This window comes from Hemicordylus capensis, chromosome 10 (genome assembly GCF_027244095.1).
Source record: "Hemicordylus capensis ecotype Gifberg chromosome 10, rHemCap1.1.pri, whole genome shotgun sequence".
NCBI lineage: Eukaryota > Metazoa > Chordata > Lepidosauria > Squamata > Cordylidae > Hemicordylus > Hemicordylus capensis.
In genome coordinates, this window is record NC_069666.1 from 9,746,467 (window position 1) to 9,764,591 (window position 18,125).

The window sequence follows — 18,125 nt, forward strand, 5'->3', positions numbered from 1 at the left end:
GTGGTGGTTTCCAAAATCAAATATGTGTGGATGTCTTTGACGTAGGACTATCATTCAGTTGAAGAAACTGTAGACAGTTAATTGCTTGATAGAATCTGCATACATTTGCATGTGGGAAGAAATGAGTTCTGAAGCAGGAAGCATTAATTCTTTGTGTTTATGCAGGTGCCACCTAATGGCACAGCAGGGAAATGACTTGACTAGCAAGCCAGAGGTTGTCGGTTCGAATCTGCGCTGGCATGTTTCCGAGACTATGGGAAACACCTCTATCGGGCAGCAGCGATACAGGAAGATGCTTGGAGGCATCATCTCGTACTGCGCAGGAGATGGCATGTATACTACCAAAGACAACCATATGGCTCTGTGGTTGCCAGGAGTTGACACTGACTCAATGGCACACTTTACAGAGGACCTCACCTTAGAGAAGATGCTTTCCCTCTTGCTATCTTAAGAGAGGCATTTCCTAGAGAAAAGGGGAAATGGTTCCTTTAGCATGGTGCTTGCTACTTTCTGTTTTTATAAGTACTGTATTAAAAGCAAGATCAGGTCCAAGTTTCAAGGGGTTGTTGGCAAACTTCTATCTGTAGCAGGGCTGCTCAACTTCAGCCCTCCTGTAGCTGTTGGCCTCCAACTCCCTTAATCCCTGGCTATTGGCCACTGTGGCTGGGGATTATGGGAGTTGTAATCCAAAAACAGCTGGGTGTCCAAAGTTGAGCAGGCCTGGTCCATGGGCTCTCTCCTATCTGGGGGTCAGAGTTCCCGGGGCTCTCCTTATGGTGGGGAAACACCCCCAGATGATGATGGACTGCAGCTCCTATCATCCCCAGCCACAATGGGGGGCAATGGGAGTTGTAGTCCAACAATGTCTGGGGACCTAGGGATGGAAACCCTTGCCTTGAGAGATGATAATGGAGTGGTTGTCTTGGCCAAGAGTGAGAGAAACTTTGTGCTCTGCTGCCACTGTACGAAGGCTGTGGGTGCAGAGGTGGTCTTGGTGAATGGCGGGTAGACCTAGGCAGATGCTAATCCATTATATTATGGTAAAAACCTTCCTAGCCCTGAGATGGGAAATTGAGCCCTCTAGATCCCTTCAACCTTTTTGGAAGGTGTGCACAGAGTGCTAGGAAGTGTAGCCCTTCTCAGTGCTTTCCCTCTAGAGCTCCTAAGAGAGGGCTCCGTCTCTCTTTAGGGCCCTCCCAGCACTGAGAAAAGTGCAGTTTTGTGTGGAGGCCAGCCTAGTGGGCAATGGCTCCCACCTTGAAGGTTGGTGTTTTTTTTAACCAAAGTGGCCCCCGCTTGAAAAATAGTGAAGACTACTGAGCTAGAGACAGGGCAAGCCAGCTTGTCCTAGCTCCTTTTAGCTAACAGACTAGGAATGTGCAAAGAATTCAACTGAAATGATTCAAATTTGCATCGATTCAACTCGAAACTACTTGTACAGAATGGGATTCATTCGAATCGATTCAAATTTGGTCAAATTCGGATTGAATTCAAGTCGAATTTGAGCGATTATGTTTTGAGTTCAGGTGAATTGGAATCGATTCAAACGAATCCCATTCTGTGCAAGCAGTTTTGGGTCAAATAATTTCAAATCAATCTGGATTTGAATCAATTTGGTGGATTTTCTGCACATCCCTATACAGTTCCCTGAGCTGGACTGTAACACAGAACTGTAGTTTGTTCTTAAAGTGAAAGTGGAAACGTTCACTTTTCTACACTTGCATGCAAGAGAGAGAAGGGCGTGAGAGTTTAGCTTAGCGTTAAGCCACGTTATGGTTTTGTGTCTGAACTGGAACATTTTGCCTGTATGCAATGACAGTATTTCAAGCTGAACACACTAGGTTAAAAAAATAAAAATTGGCCAGTGTAATTGTTAATGGTGGCTGCTGCTGTGCTTTAGGGTAATTTCGTTAAAGCCTAGTTATAACATCCTTGGCTTACAAAATGTCAACACTATTAAACTATCAGCCATGCTGCTGGGGCTGGCTTCCAACACAATCCTGTTAAACTATTGGCATTATAATTGGCCCAAAATATAAAACCGCACACAGTAGCTTCCTACCAGGTTTTTCTTGTGTGTTGCGCTGTTTCTGATTTTGTAGGATCATTTCATCACTTCTGTGTCTTCTAAGGTCTCCACCATCTCTCTGGGGCCCTCATGCCCTGTTGTACTGTTTCATCTCTCTTGGGAAGGAGAGCTGGTCTTGCAGTAGTGAACATGAATGGCCCCCTTTGCTAAGCAGGGTCCACCCTGGTTTGCATTGGGATGGGAGACTACATGTGAACACTCTCGGCTGTAAGATATGCCCCTTAGGGGGCAGGGTTGTAGATCAGTAACATTTTTTTTAATGCAGAAGGTCCCAGCTTTAATCCCTGGCACTTAGGAGCATGGGAAGCTGCCATATATTGAGTCAGACCATTGGTCTATCTAGCTCAGTATTGTCTACACAGACTGGCAGTGGCTTCTCCAAGGTTGAAGGCAGGAGTCTCTCTCACCGTTATCCTGGAGATGCCAGGGAGGGAACTGGGGACCTTTTTGCTCTTCCCAGAGCAGCTCCATCCCCTAAGGGGAAGTTCTTCCAATGCTCACACATCCAGCCTCCCATTCAAATGCAACCAGGGTGGACCCTGCTTAGCTAAGGGGACAAGTCATGCTTGCTACCACAAGTCCAGCAATCCTCTCCACTTCCAGCTAGGGGTAGGAAAGACCCCTGCCTGAAACCTTGGAAAGCCGCTGCCAGTCAGTGTAGACAATACTGGGCTACAGTAGATGGACCAATGGTCTGAGTCATTATAAGGCAGCTTTCTTACGTATACCAAAAAGGTGCAAATTTTGAATGGCGTTGTGCAACACTTGAAGAAGAAGAGAGAGAAAAGGACTCGAATGGATCAATTCCAACAGTGCTCATTTTGAGGGAGGGCAAGAATTTGTAGATTTCATTGTCGTCTTGTGTTTCTAGATTGATGTGGCTTTATTCTAATATTGTTTGCCACCTTGAGACATGGTTTCAATGTATTTGTTTTTATTTTATTGTTACATGTAATGCTTTTCATTAAAAATAAATAAATCCCAAGGTGGTTCACAGGCATTCAAAACAACATAAGACTCTAAAAATTACACAATAAAAATATTAAAACGGAATATAAAAATGCAAATCTAATTATGAGTTTTAAAAACATACACAATCTAACAAAACAAAACAAAGCAGCAGCAACAAAAAAACAATACTTCTCTAAAAGCTCGGGTAAAAAGCCACATTTTCACTTGCTTTCTAAAAAATGTGATGGAGCCTGAGCAGTGGATGCCCACCACGAGAGCATCTGATAAGGTAGCAGAGAAATCCCTAGGGTTAAAAATAGATTTGTGAGTAAATTCTAGACAGGGGTGCACCTGAGGTGAGCTGTCAAATGTTCTCCTGCCCCACAGCCCTGGTGGGGCCAGCCTCCTTTCAAAACAGACCCTGTCAAGCTCTCTAAGTGGCACGTGGAACAAAAGGGAGGAAGGTTGCCAGTGGCCTCCTCTTGTGCTTCTTGCAAGGAGTGCAGGAAGAAAGGCTCCTTGCAAAGCCTGCAAGGGTCAGATTGGTCCTGAAGAGCTGTTCCAGTGATGGCAGTGGGGTGCATTTTACTGATCTGTTAGCATCCCATAATCTGCCACCAGAGGCAACCGTCTTACCTTGCCTCCTGAAAGGGCCGCCCCGGATTCTTGAGTTCAAGGAGAGCTGGTCCTGTAGTAGCAAGCATGACTTGTCCCCGTAGCTAAGCAGGGTCCGCCCTGGTTGCAGATGAATGGGAGACTAGAAGTGTGAGCACTGGAAGATAACCCCCTTAGGGGATGGAGCCGCTCTGGGATGAACATCAAGGTTCCAAGTTCCCTCCCTGGCTTCTCCAAGATAGGGCTGAGAGAGACTCCTGCCTGCAACCTTGGAGAAGCCGCTGCCAGTCTGTGAAGACAATACTGAGCTAGATACACCAATGGTCTGACTCAGTATATGGCAGCTTCCTATGTTCTTATGTTCCGGGGTCTGCCCTGGTTTGCATTTGAATGGGAGACTAGAAGTGTGAGCACTGGAAGATATTCCCCTTAGGGGATGGAGCTGCTCTGGGAAGAGCAGAAAATTCTGAGTTCCCTCCCAGGCAGCATCTCCAAGATAGGGCTGAGAGAGATTCCTGCCTGCAACCTTGGAGAAGCTGCTGCCAGTCTGTGCAGACAATACTGTGCTCTATGGACCAATGGTCTGACTCAGAAGGCAGCTTCCTGTTTTCCTATCTGTGTGGAACTTGTTCGTTTGTGTTGAATTGTCTTTGTCATTATATAACCAATAAAACACGACACCCACAAAAAGTGAACGGCTTGGTCTTGTGCCTTTATTGTACTCTCATGTGCTGTTGGTTAAGTTGACCTACTAATGGTTTCTTAAATCCCTGCTTACAGGATTGGAAATGGTCAAGTGCTTTTGCTTGTTGTGCCTGAGTGTGTGGTTTAGAGTATGCCTATGTTTAAAGCTGACACCAGTTTGTAAAATTTGAACCTTGGTGTAAAGTTTGTCACATTTTTCTTTCTGTGAATATTCAGCTGTGCTGAGCCCTCTTGGTTATGTGTTTAGGCCACATTCCGCAGGAGTGTCCTGATACATGTGGGGATTCCTTTCCTTTCTGCATATATGTGTATAATCCCAAGTGATCTTATGTTAAACCCACACAAAAGGTGGCGTGAGCATGTTTGGTGTGACAGTTTTGCTGAGTCAGAGGGATAAATCAAGATGCGCTTAATCATAAAACCAAGTTAAATCTTGCACATTGCTATTTTTGCATAAAATATTCCTCTCTAAATGCAGAACAGTTTTTCACAGTTTCCCCTGCTGCCTCCATCCACAGGTCTTCAGAAGACAAGACATATCAAGGAGCGGTTTCACACCCAAAGATGTCCCGAGTCATCGGCTTTATTTTGCTGATATTTATGCTGCCAGTCAGAGAGATGGGTAAGTTCTTTGACAAGTCCATTTTCTGATTCAGAGCTATGCAGCATGCGCCCTCCTGCAGATACTGGAGAACAACTCCCATCATCCCTGACTATTGTCCACTTGCTGGGGATGATGGGAGTTGTAGTGCTTCAACATCTGGAGGGTCAAAGTTATGCAGACCTTGTTTAACTGAATGGAGATTCAGTTAGAGGGCTGCTTAACTTTGGCCCTCCAGCTGTTCGTAAATAAATAAATGTCCGCAGTGTCTTATTCCTTTATTTAAAAGACGTTTGTCTCCCCTTACCTCTGAGGCAACTCGAAATGGAAAGTATCAAAAGCATAATAAAGCACTGAGCAATAAATACTGCTGATCTACAATCAGCTAGTAAGCAGAATGCAGCAAGCTTGATTAATATTGCACGCTGTTAAATGCCTTGCGGGGTGGGGGGAAGCAAAAGACATTTAACCTGACACCTAAATGTTAATTGGCCTGGTGTTGCAAATTGTTCTGGGGAAAGGACTTCTACAGCTGGGGTGCTACCAAAGAGAAAGTTCTGTCCCAGAGCAGGGTCTTCAGACAAAATTGGGCAGGTTCAATGTTAACCTCTGAGGGTACCTGCTGCAGGTACCTTGACGAAGCTAAGCAGGCCTGGGTCTGGTCAGTATGGGTAACCCCCTGGATGCCACCTTGAGTTCCATGCTGGAAGAAAGGTGAGAGATGAATAAAATAAAATAAAAACCCACCTCTATTCTAAATATATTCTTGGCCTCAGCTCTCCCCCCCCCCGCAAAATGGGGATAATAAGCCTGATTTAGCTTATTGCAGCATTGCAAGGACCTCCATAAGATAATGTATGTTGTGAAACACTCTTTGCAAGCACTTTAAAATGTATCTGAAATATTCATATCTTGCCTTTCTGCCAGTGTTGACAAACCACTTACAAAGCTTTAAAAAAAGAACTCAAAATAAAAGCTTGCACAAGTGACTAGTGCAATGTTGTTGCACAAGTGCAGCCTTAGGAAGTCAGCCAAAGACAAGCAAATTTTTTTTAAAAAAATGCTATTTACTACTATTCTATCATTCTTGTGCCTTCGTTCTGCCTTTCCTTTTAATCATCATAACTAAAACATTCAGGTGTTATTTTCAGCTTCTCTGTAATAGTGCCCTAATATTTTTTCCCTTTTTTCGCCATTTGACTTTGCAAAACAGAGCTGCTCCTTAAAATTCCAGATGTCAGCAATGCAGCTCTCTCGACTACCATTAGATCTACCCATTTGCTTGGGAGTGGGGGATTAACAAAGAAGTGAAACATTAACGTTTATGGAGGCTTGCTCCCTGTACGATAAGGGGTGTACAGAGAGGAAGGATGGAATGGGATATCAGTGCAAAAAGATGAGGACATTCACAGCTAGGTCTGAAATTTCATCTATGATGGAAGCAAATCAGAGGTGCAGAGATGCATCCCGTCTCTGTGTAGTTCACAATTGGTTCTTTGATTTGCTTCCTAAGCAAAACCGGCCGGCCATCAGCCATCTGCGGTGGGGGGAAATTACCTATCTAGTGCTTGAATTATTTGCCTCTACTGTCTCTGTTATAGGCTATTTAAATTGTCCCTTCTGTTCACACATCTGCACATCTCTCCTTGTAGAAGCCAAGGCAGGGATTCTCTAAAGTATTTTTATAGCCCTGTCATCTCAGTCTAGAAGAGGCATGTAATCTTTTAATTCATTCTCTTGGGCAGGCTAGCAGGCCTGCTAGCTCAGCATTCGGCCTTCCAAATCTGGGCAGTCAAATGCCATTGGGGATTTGTAAACCCCTTTGTAAATTGCTATGGAAACTTTTTAAAAAGTGGTATATAAATAGTACTGGCAGCAGTAAGCTTTGGAACTTGCTCTGTGTTGAGATACAAGGCTCAAGATCATTAAGAAGGCCTTGAAAACATATATTTTCCAGCAGGCTTTTAGCTGAAGTTGTTAATTGTTTTAAAGGTATTAAATAGTTTTGTTTATATCATTTTGTTGTAAACTTTCACTGTAAGAGCCATTGAGCAGTGGTATATAAATGAAAATAAATAAAAGTACTTAATACTACAAATATTTATATCCCGCTTGTCAGCAAAGAAAGATTCACAAAGCAGTTTGCCTAGAAACATAAATAAGATGCATCGCTTGTGCCCAAAAGGGTCTCAATCTTTACAGAAAAGGAAAGAAAGAAACGAACACAAGATAGACACCAGCAACTAGGAAAACTCTACTGGGTTTAGATAGGGACAGTATACTTGTATAGTATAGCTGTAGAGATTGCATCCGAGACGGGTCCACGTTATTAACCTCTTTCTTCATGTCCTATCAGCAGGAGCAGTCTCATCCTGTCCTGATTCGGATCCGGAGCTGGAAATCTGGAACCCAGGTCACGACAAAGAGAATTGGGTGACCATCGGCCAAGGCCAAAAGCTCCTCTTGTCTTCCTCTGCAACTGTCCATTCCATCCTCATCACAGATGGAGGTAACTTAAGCTGATGGAAGGCTGGTCGCTTGGCAAACAGGTCTCTCCAGTAGACCCTCTTGGAGCTAAGCTACGCATTACGTGCTGCTGCTCTGGGTCGGTACTGCAGTGTGGGCAGTGTGTTAAAGCTCCCTCCCACTAGGTTGTGGTCCCATTCCAAATTTCCCCGCCTGTGGCTGGAGCCACCTAATGTTGCAGCGGGGAAATGACTTGACTAGCAAGCCAGAGGTTGCCGGTTCGAATCCTCGCTGGTGTGTTTCCCAGACCATGGGAAACAGCTATATCGGGCAGCAGCGATATAGGAAGATGCTGAAAGGCATCATCTCATAATGTGCAGGAGGAGGCAATGGTCAACCCCTCCTGTATTCTACCAAAGACAACCACAGGGCTCTGTGGTCACCAGGAGTTGACACTGACTCGACAACACACTTTACTTTACCTTTACATTGTAGGCTATTATTTAGCCAATGGAAACCAAGTGTAATCTCATCCACATGTTAAATTCAGCGTTCATATGATGAGTGTACAGTGTACAAAGGTGCGGTTATTCACATATTATGTTGAACACAGGCACAGCAGTACACTGCCTATCTGAACCATGCATTTGAGGGGCCTTTACGTGGGTTCACTTTTAAAATGAACACAAGGACAGTCATTCACACAAGCATATGTATAAGTGTACAGACATCTGTACACTTGTACAGCATAACATCTGAATGGGGCTTATGTCAGGGCCAATTATGTATTTAATGTGGTTTGCCCTTTGGAAGCTAGAGAAGTATCTGAAGTATATTTGCATACATTGCCCTAAAATCCTACTTGTTTGGCCTGGCCTTTCAAGGTTTTTAAATTGTTTTTAAAAGTATTTTATTTAGTTTTAAATGGTTTTTAATTGTTTTTTAATTGTTTTTAGCACCGTGTCTTAAATGGTGTGTTTTTTAATGTCTTTTTAAATTTGTTGTACAATGCCCAGAGCCTTTGGATGAGGCAGTTTATAAAAGTAATAAATAAAAATAAATAAATAATACATTGTGGTCCCAGGTTCAATTTTGGGCAGGTTGAGTTAAAAGGAAAAAGAGATTAAGCTGCCTCCTGCTGAGTCAGACCCTTGGTCCATCTAGCTCAGTGCTGTCTACTCTGACTGGCAGCAGCTCTCCAGCTTGCTTTCCAGATTAGACCCTACAATGGGGTAACCACGAATCTCTGAAGTGTGCTTCCACACTTCCTGCGTTGTGACACCACAGTCCCTGCGGTGACTACAGGAGGCTATTCATTTTTCCAATGCCTTGTTTCGAATTTAATTGCTGCCATATAGTGCTATGACGTCGTATATCCGGCGTAAAAAAGTTGCTTTCCCCCCAGGTTGTTAGTTTTTGTGAGACTGCTCCTGCTGTTTATGTTTCAAAAGCGATTTGCTTGAACGGAAGCATTTTGCTGCATTTTTGCTGTTGAGCGGCTAACCTGGAAAGCTCCCAAGGGTTCTGACAGCAGTCTTTCCCAGTCTTTGGAGATCTTGCCAAGGATTGAACCTGGGACCTGGTGCATGCAGAGACCTCACAAGGTCTTGCAGACAGCACTGGGCTGGAGTGCCTAATGGTCTGATTTTGCATAAGACAGCTTTATATGCTGCTACAAATTAGTTTATACAACTAGCAGGATGATCCAGTGATAAATCTTTTCCTTGACCGTACCATTTCATTGTGGTCTGGCTCTCCTCTATGGGAGGATTGCTGGTCTTGTGGTAGCAAGCATGAATTGTCCCCTTTGCTAAGCAGGGTCTACTCTGGTTTGCATTTAGATGGGAGACTACATGTGTGAGCACTGTAAGATATTCCCCTTAAGGGATGGGACCGCTCTTTCTAGCATGCAGAAAGTCCCAGATTCCCTCCCTTGGCAGCATCTCCAAGGCAGGGCTGAAAGTGACTCCTGCCTGCAACTCTGCAAAAGCCATTGCCAGTTTGTGCAGACAATATTAAACTAGATGGACTAATGGTCTGACCCGGTAGAAGACAGCTTCCTATGTTCCTGTGTTCAAATGTCGCTACCCTCTAACACGTAGAAATGTAAGATGCAGGAGCGGCATCAGGATCCGGCATTCCTGAGCAGTTGCTGAGGGGCCAGAGCCCTCAAAATTACCCTGCTACTTGAACTACCCTGCCAAGTGAACAAAAGAAGCACCTTTTTGAAGTGGTGATTCTCTTTATTGAGCAGGAGGAGAGCAACTGGCCCTATCCAACCCCAGCACAGCGTCCCTCCAGTGGCTGTTGCTGGTGTATGTCTTAAGTTTCTTTTTAGATTGTGAGCCCTTTCAGGGACAGGGAACCATTTTATGTATTGATTTATATCTACGCACACCACTTTGAAAACGTTTGTTGAAAGTAGTATATAAATATTCGTCGTAATCATTGTAAAAGGACCCACTGATACCACCTCCTGTGCCCGTCAGCTTCAGATGGTGGAAGCCTACGGGTTCTTATCTGTGCCCACCCAGATAGGAAGGGGTCCCTGGCAGGCGGTTTGCTGAGGGTCCCCTGAGACCTGAAGCCACACCAGGGGGAAAGTTAAGTGACCCTTTTGCTGAGTTAAGTACTGGCTAAAGCCAACTTTATTGGGTCTCAGGGTGGGTGCTATGGATGAGATATCAGCTCTGCAGTGTGCTTAGCTCGCTCGTTCCCCTAGCTGAGAATCTGCCAGAGCAGATCAACATGTTTGTTTGATGACTATTGCGCTGCAGTTTCCGTTTTCAACGCCCTCCTAATCATTCGCTGTGTGCATAATGACAAGACAGGGCAAGGGCATGGGGGTGGTTATAAAAAGACACGCAGGTGCTGTGCTGGTGGCTGCTGAATGACAGCAAACTTTATCCATATGGGATTCTGCTCTGCAAGCACATTTCTGCAGGGCACGTGCTCTCTAGTTCACGTTGTCGGAGAGGGATAGTATTGTCTGTCTAACAGCAGAGGATTGGACACTTTGGCTATTTGATATGTGAGAACAGCAGTATGCACCGGACCTGTTCTAATAATTCAGCTGTTTATTGCTTGCAACTTATTGGAATGGTCTAGTGCATAAAAATGTAGATTGATTTGTTGTTTTTTTAAGTGGCCAAGCACAACTTTTCTTAGACTGCCTCGAGTGGGCTTTTTGCGATTAAGAACACACACAATGTTTATGAGTACATTGTGCCTGCCTGTTTCACAGTGTCATGATGTTGCATTGCCCAAAAGGATGCCTTTAACTTGGATTATGTGGTAAAGTTTTAAACCAAATAAAACCCCTTTTTCTTCTAGGAAAGCTAGTGATCAAAGACAACACAGGCCCCATTGTTTTGCGCACTCGGCATATTCTGATCAAAAATGATGGAGAGCTCCACATCGGGAGTGAGAGCTGCCCTTTCCGAAGCAACCTGACAATCATCTTGTATGGCCGGTATGTAATTAAGCAGCCTTCATCCTGTAATTATGGGGATTAGTCCTGCAAGGCCTCTGTTTTATAGCTGCTTCCCTCATAAACGGCTTGGGTCCAGGGTACTTATGCGAGTGTCATGAACCCTGTTGCCTATTAAGATCATCTGGAGAGATCCGGTTACGGTTGCTGCCGGCTCGTTTGGTGGTGACTTGGGACAGGGCCTTCTCTGTGGCTGCCCCAGGGCTCTGGAATTCACTCCCTGTTGAAATAAGAGCATCCCCTTCTCTGCTTGCTTTTAAGAAGACCCTCAAGACATGTCTGTTTTCCCAGTCTTTTAACTAAAAATTGAAAATTTTGATTTGTTCTTAATCTGCTGAGGTTGTTTTTATTTTTTTGTGAATTTTAACTGTTTATACTGTTCTACATTTGCCATGTTTTAACCTTATACACCGCCTAGAGATGTCTATATCAGGCGGTATAGAAATACGATAAACAAATGAACAAAAAGTAATCTTATGTAGATTTAACTAAGAGTTTATTGAGAAACAATCGATCAATTTATTACAGCCATAGGCCATACAGAGAACATACAAAGATTAAAACAAGATTAAAAACACAATATGCCAACAGTAATATAATACATAATAATCAGGACAAAACAATAACTCCTATGAATTAGACCTTAAACAAGATCTTAGTCTAATAGTGACATAAGAAATTTCACCGCCACCTTAGTAACCTCATTATTTTGATCCTCAAGACAGAAATTCAAATAAAAGGAGTCAGCTCTTCCTGGACGTTGTTCCATTTTCTCCTTCTCCTTCCCCTCCCTTTTCCTTTCTGACTCCACCCGCCACACACACTCTCTACATGATCACCAGTGGGACAAGCATCTCAGCAACAAAATAGAAAAGATCACTAGATGGCATACAACAGCCAAATTAAAAAAGAAAAAGACATTTTAATACTAGCCCAGGCTGTGGTAAATAAGTTTGGCAGAGAAAGAACTACAGTGCCATTAACACAAAGATGGCATCTTTGTGGGACACTTGTATTCTGAAGTGTGTCTGGTAGTGCTCTGCAGTTGTGTCAGTCCAACAGACATGTTGGACTGGATATGCCCTCTTTTGGTCATTGCCAATATGAGTTCAGACACAACAGTAGGGAGCCTTGAAAGTTGGACCCTGAAACTGAGCTCACCACTGTCATGTCTGAACTCTGAGTGCCAACATTTCTGTCCGACCCAAGTTAAATGGCCCAAGCGCTGCTTCTCAGCTGAGAGGCGATATGCAGGCTATTTAACTGGGGTCCGACAGGAATGTTGGGAACCATATTCCCAACCCGATGATGTTGGGAGACCATGTGGGCCCTCCCAAAAATTTCCCTGTCAGGTTGGATCAGATCTGACACTTCTTAGGCTGCCCAGGTTTAGTGTCTGGAACTGGTAGGGCAAAGAAAGCACTCCAGTGCTAAAGACATATAAATATATGATTTATTTCAAACAATGTTTCCAAAGACAAGGATGCATAGAAAGAACGGTCATTGAAGTGTATTATACCAATAGAAGATACACCGAACTCTATCCAAAAAATAGTCTTGTGGACTAGAGTCTTCTTCATTAGATATATGATGTATTAATGTATGTCTATATCTAGGGAGAGAGATTGAATTGAATACGATAGCTGACACCCAGGATAACTTACTCAATAGTATGACTCAGGAATTACACTAAAGTACTACAACAACAATAACAAATATTTATATACCACTTTTCAACAAAAGTTCCCAAAGTGGTTTACATAGAGATATAATAAATAAATAAATAAGATGGCTCCTTGACCTTAAAGGGCTCACAATCTAAAAAGAAACATAAGACAGACACCAGCAACAGCCACTGGAGGGATGCTGTGCTGGGGGTGGAGTTAGACCAGTTGCTCTATCTAATTTCAGTAGGACTACTCGGGAATAATTTAGTCTGGATGTCAGCCAGTGTGACTTGCTCCTGAGTCAACATGCATAGGACTGTAAGAATTGCGCTGCAAACATATAAAGTTCTCAGATAGATCTCTCTGGTGGTTGTTTCTGAGTGAAAAATAATTCCACAGTGTTAACATACTGCATTTTTGAGGTTGTCTGTAAAGAATTTAACTGCAAATCACGATGTTTCTTTCAGTCAACTGCATAGATGGTTCTGGTGACCATTTCCCCTTTCTGGGTATCTAGCCAAATTATCCTATCTGCATCCCTTTAACTTTATAGTTCTGATGATGGCAGCCAACCAGACAGCTACTTTGGGCGGAAGTATATTGGGGTTATCGACAACGGAACTCTTGAGGTCCATGGAGAAAAAAAGCTGTCCTGGACTTTCCTGAACAAGACCTTGAATCCGGGCGGCTTGCAAGAAGGTGGCTACTACTTTGAACGAAGCTGGGGCCATCGTGGGGTTATTGTCCATGTCATTGACCCCAAAACCGGATCAGTTGTCCATTCTGATAGGTGAGTTCAGATTTCTCATTCTGTTAACACTTGAGTCAACACAGACATGCTTTATCTAGGTGAATTTCATCTACCTGATGAAGTTCCTACATGTAAGAAATCCATTTGAATCCTTTTTGCAGGTTATTCTGTAGGCTGATCTTATATGTGTAGGATTCACTGTATGCAGGTTCAACAGGGAAGGGCACGAAAGCTCCTAAACTCTCTCCTATTATGGAGTGAGAGTGGCTCCGTGGTAGAGCATCTGCTTTGTATGCAAAAGGTGCCAGGTTCGATTCCTGACTTCTCCAGTTAGTACTAGGAAGGATGCCTGCCTGAGATCTCTTCATGGGGAGGAGAACTGGTCTTGTGGTAGCGAGCATGAATTGTCGCTTTTGCTAAGCAGGGTCTGCCTTGGATTGAATTTGAATGGGAGACTGCATGTGAGCGCTGTAAGATACTCCCCTTAAGGGATGGGGCCGCTCTGGGAAGAGCATCTGCATGCTTCCCTAGCCTGGGTTTGGCTGCACATGAGAACAGCCTCAATATACACATAATTTCCCAACAGTTTGCAATTCTGGAAGCGTGACTAAAGCTAGTCTGAATTGACTGCCATTTGCTTTGCTGGTTGCAGTGTGTGTTTGTTTGTGTGTGTGTGTGTTGAGTTTTTAAATTGTTTTTATTGTATTGCTGATTCTTATGAATATGCCGAATATTTATATACCGCTTTTCAAAAAAAGGTTCCCAGAGCGATTTACATAGATATAAATAAACTGATTCATTTACTGATCCTTGTCATAAGCTGTTCTTGGAGCTCAGTGGGGCTTAGTTTAAGCAGGCTATCAAAGAAATCATGCACTTGTTAAATTGTGACCATCTCTGTGTGGGGCGAATGTGCTCATAGGTCGCTCCGGTGCGACGTTGCAGAGAGGCATAGCGTACCAAAAGACACATTTATTTTTCCAGTGTATGGAGAACTGGGAGCTTTTTCTGAAACCGCTGATATCAGCAGGGGAGGTCCAAGGAATTTTGCTGCCCGAAGCAATGACGCCGCCTCTGTCTGCAGGCGGATGTTCAGCATCCTCAGACCATGCTGCGCTGAAGCAGTCGTGGTGAGGCACACAAGCCTTTTCAGATCGTGCTGCCATGACAGGCCATACTGGCAGGGGCATGCTTAGTTCAAGTTGGGGCTGGAGCGGGGAGAAGAGGTGGACCTCCATGAGCTGAGGAGGCGGAAATGAAGAGTGTGCTCCTGCGGGACAAGGAAAAGCAGCAGCATTGGGTGGCAGGGTGGTACCCAAGGTGGCAGAGGCCCATCAATTCCCCCCTGTGCCCTTCTCCTTAGTGCACTTGAGGCCTCTGCCTCCCCCTGCCTCATGGAAGGGCCGCCCCTGGGTCCCAGCTAAGTTTTTAGATATGGAATTCTTCAGAAAAGCATATCCCGTCGTCTTATTCTTTTATTCCCAGTTGCAGGGGCGGCCCAAGGAATGGTAGTGCCTGAGACGAGGCCCCAAATACTGCCTTGCCTCACTGCTACTGCTGCTATGAATATTTACACACCACTTTCCAGCAAAGTTCCTAAAGCGGTTTACATAGAGAAATAATAAATCAATAAGGCAGCTCCTCGTCCCCAAAGGGTCCACAAGCTGAAAAGAATAGTAAGATAGACACCAGCAGCAGCTACTTGAGTGATGCTGTGCTGGGGTTGGATAGGGCCAGTTGCTCTCCCCCTGCTCAATAAAGAGAATCCCCACTTTAAAAAGGTGCCTCTTTGCTCAGTTAGCAGGGGTAATTTTCTGGTCGGCGACGGTAATAATACAGATGATGATGATGGCCTTGCCTCATCATGCCCCTGCTGGGAGCCAGCCCACTTTTGAAACCAACCTCTGTAAGCTTTGAAAGTAGCAGGGAGGGAAGTGGCCAGCAGCAGCATCCGCATCTCTCCTCATGCGTCTTGCAAGCTTTTCAGGGAGTGTGAGGAGCGGCACTCCTTGCAAAGGCTGGATCAGTCCTCGTGGCAGTGGGGATTTGCCACCCTGCTGGTGCCCCAATAATCTGCCACCTGAGGGCACCGCTTCACCTTGCCTCATAGAAGGGCCTGTTATGGCTGCAGATTCGGACCACTGTATGCTCCTGCTATTATGTTCCCATTAATTTTCTTTAGGTTCGACACCTACAAACTCAAAGGAGAAAGCATCCGCCTGGTCCGCTACCTGAATGCAGTTGACGACGGCATGATCTTGTCGGTTGCGGTGAACGACGAAGGATCCAAAAACTTGGATGACTCAGCCAGGAAAGCCATGACCAAACTGGGCAGCAAGCATTTCCTCCACCTTGGTTTTAGGTAGGAGCTCGCTCTGCCAGCGCAGCCGACACAGAGGCCCTATTGTATCCCCGTGTCTAAATAATTCCACCTTTTTCCCCCCTCCCCAGCAGCACAAATGTCTCCCACACTGAAAAGCTTTCCACTTGCTATGCAGAGTTTTCGGCACCTAATTAGGTCGCTGGAGAGGCATCCAGGCACTTTGCTGGGTGTGTTTTATTAGGAGTCTTGGACATCAGAGATGGAGCCCAGAGTGGGTCTTAAAATGGCAGCTTGGAGGGTAACCCTCTGTGTCATTCCCGGCTCTTGCCAAAGGGGAGAACGACAGGGTCGAGCCACATCGGGAAGGATGTTTCTTTGCATTAATAGGCCATAGCAGTCACATGATACTCACAGAAAGCTTTGCTTTCCAACTTTCAGAGAGTGGTGCTCTGAACCTCTAGGAGATTCTGCTCCCTGCTGGCTATAAACCAACTGTATCTATTTTTATGCCTTTTAAAGAAAAAACTGCATTTTTATTTTGTCTGATTCACGATTTTGAACAATGATTTTGTCTGATTCACGTTGATTTTAACCGATGGGCATGCATTTAAGAAAGGGAACCTCCCTTGCATCCTGAGTAATTCCTCCCACCAGCCCTACCTACTTTTCCTCCCCATTTTTCTTTTTACACGGAGATCATTGCTTTCCAAATGCCTTGGCCATGTGGCATCCAGCATGCATTTCCAGAACAGGCACCTGGCTCACTGGCAGAACACTTAGGCAGCTGCCTGAATTAGCTGCCACTGGGTTTGTTGCATGGGGTCATTGGTAAGGATTTCCACCCCTTGAGTAGATTTTTAAAAACTAGGATTTTTGAGGAAAACTGGCCATTGCAATTATTTGCATTTTAGTACAGTCCCATATATGAACTTGCTGTTCTGTTCTGTTGCCGTTGCTGACTTCCAGACTGAATTACTCCTGAGTAGTACAAGTGTTGAACATAAAATGTGAATAGGCCTCTTGTCTTTGGAAAAAGTCTTGTATCCTAACTGGCATTCTTCTCTTAATAGTGTTGGTTGGCAAAATGATCACTGAGTATCCAATGCTGCTCCTCGTGGTCCGTGAAAATCTTAGCCAGTGCCTTCAAGGAGAACTAAGATGACCGGCTTTTTTCATTTTGGCAGAATTCCCGCTTTTAAAATAACTGTATAACTGGCCAGAAGGGCATAAATCTGGGGATAAATCTGGGGAATGAATGATCTATTGCATTGTTTGTCCTCAGCTGATAGGGAAATCTGTATAAAACAAAACCCAAACATGTTGCATTTGTGGAAACTGTGTACTCTGCTCTGTATGCAGAAAGTTTGAGCACTCTTTATTCGTTATATTTTACTTTTTACATTTATGTGTACATGTGGTTTTAATGAGCTGTCTGACCTATCTAGCAACAGCTGAACAAGTTGTCTAGGACCAAAGATTGTTCAGTCCCTATTGTTTGTACCTTTTCAGTTCAATTTCTGCCCCTTGGCTAATGTTCTTAGTAACCTCCATAGCTTTCTGTCAGGTACCAATCTTGGAACACCAACAGCCAAAGCAAAGTGCTTGTATTAGTCGCCTGGGACTGATTTCAAGCCTGTAAACCTAATTCTTCCACGTTCAGAGTTCCAACAGACTTGGCAAATACAAACTTCCCTGAGCCTCCCTCTTTTTTATTTCTAAAAAAACTATTTTAACAGCTAATCAATAAAATACAATCCTCTGTAAATTTCCACTAATATACTTTTTTTTATAAAAGGATTTCATTATATCCCTCGCCAAAACTGGATTCTCTTAAAGGCCATAGAGGAGAAGGCCAAATATTTTTCAGTTTCTCAGAAGTTATTTCTACCTCGTTTTTATTCTGTCATGTACTGTTTCTTTATGAGTCTAACCTTGAAACAACTTCAGAGGAGTCCTATTGACTTTAACAAGCTTTCTCCTTTGAAGATTTTGTACCTTTTTGATAATTCACATTTGATGCCAGCAAGGCATTTTACAAGCCTGAATTCTTTCTTAAAAGGAATCTCCATTTGTTATGTTCTGAGATGAAGAAATAAGTGCATTAGAATAGGAAAAATATTTTTTTTTTAATATCATTTATCTTTAGCCGGGGTGCAGCGGGGTGGGGATTTGATGCAAAGCCCACTGCTCTGGACTCTTGGGGAAAGAGTGGAATATAAATGTAATCAATAAAGATAGCATTCACTTTGTATAAGTTGGAGGATCTCGTAAATCAGTCTGGTTGAAAGACTGTGAAATGCAAGAACAAAACGAACCATATTCTAAGAAGGCAGGTGTTTCCTGCAAAACAATACAGTTTGACTTCTTCTTTTTGCCTTCTCAGACATCCATGGAGTTTTATAACGGTAAAAGGGACCCCTTCCACTTCTGTTGAAGACCACATCGAATACCAAGGTAATTACAAGGA

At 43.9% G+C, this 18,125-nt stretch overlaps 1 protein-coding gene across 3 annotated transcripts in view; it reads left to right on the plus strand.

The window, feature by feature from the left end:
- Positions 1-18,125, plus strand: part of CEMIP (cell migration inducing hyaluronidase 1) — a 165,339-nt gene that overhangs the window by 99,680 nt on the left and 47,534 nt on the right. For all 3 annotated transcript variants that reach the window (XM_053272858.1, XM_053272859.1, XM_053272860.1), the window contains exons 2-7: positions 4,879-4,982; positions 7,318-7,470; positions 10,761-10,899; positions 13,138-13,374; positions 15,518-15,697; positions 18,042-18,112. In XM_053272858.1, coding sequence (XP_053128833.1) covers positions 4,879-4,982; positions 7,318-7,470; positions 10,761-10,899; positions 13,138-13,374; positions 15,518-15,697; positions 18,042-18,112 — 884 coding nt within the window. The remainder of the gene's footprint in view (positions 1-4,878; positions 4,983-7,317; positions 7,471-10,760; positions 10,900-13,137; positions 13,375-15,517; positions 15,698-18,041; positions 18,113-18,125) is intronic.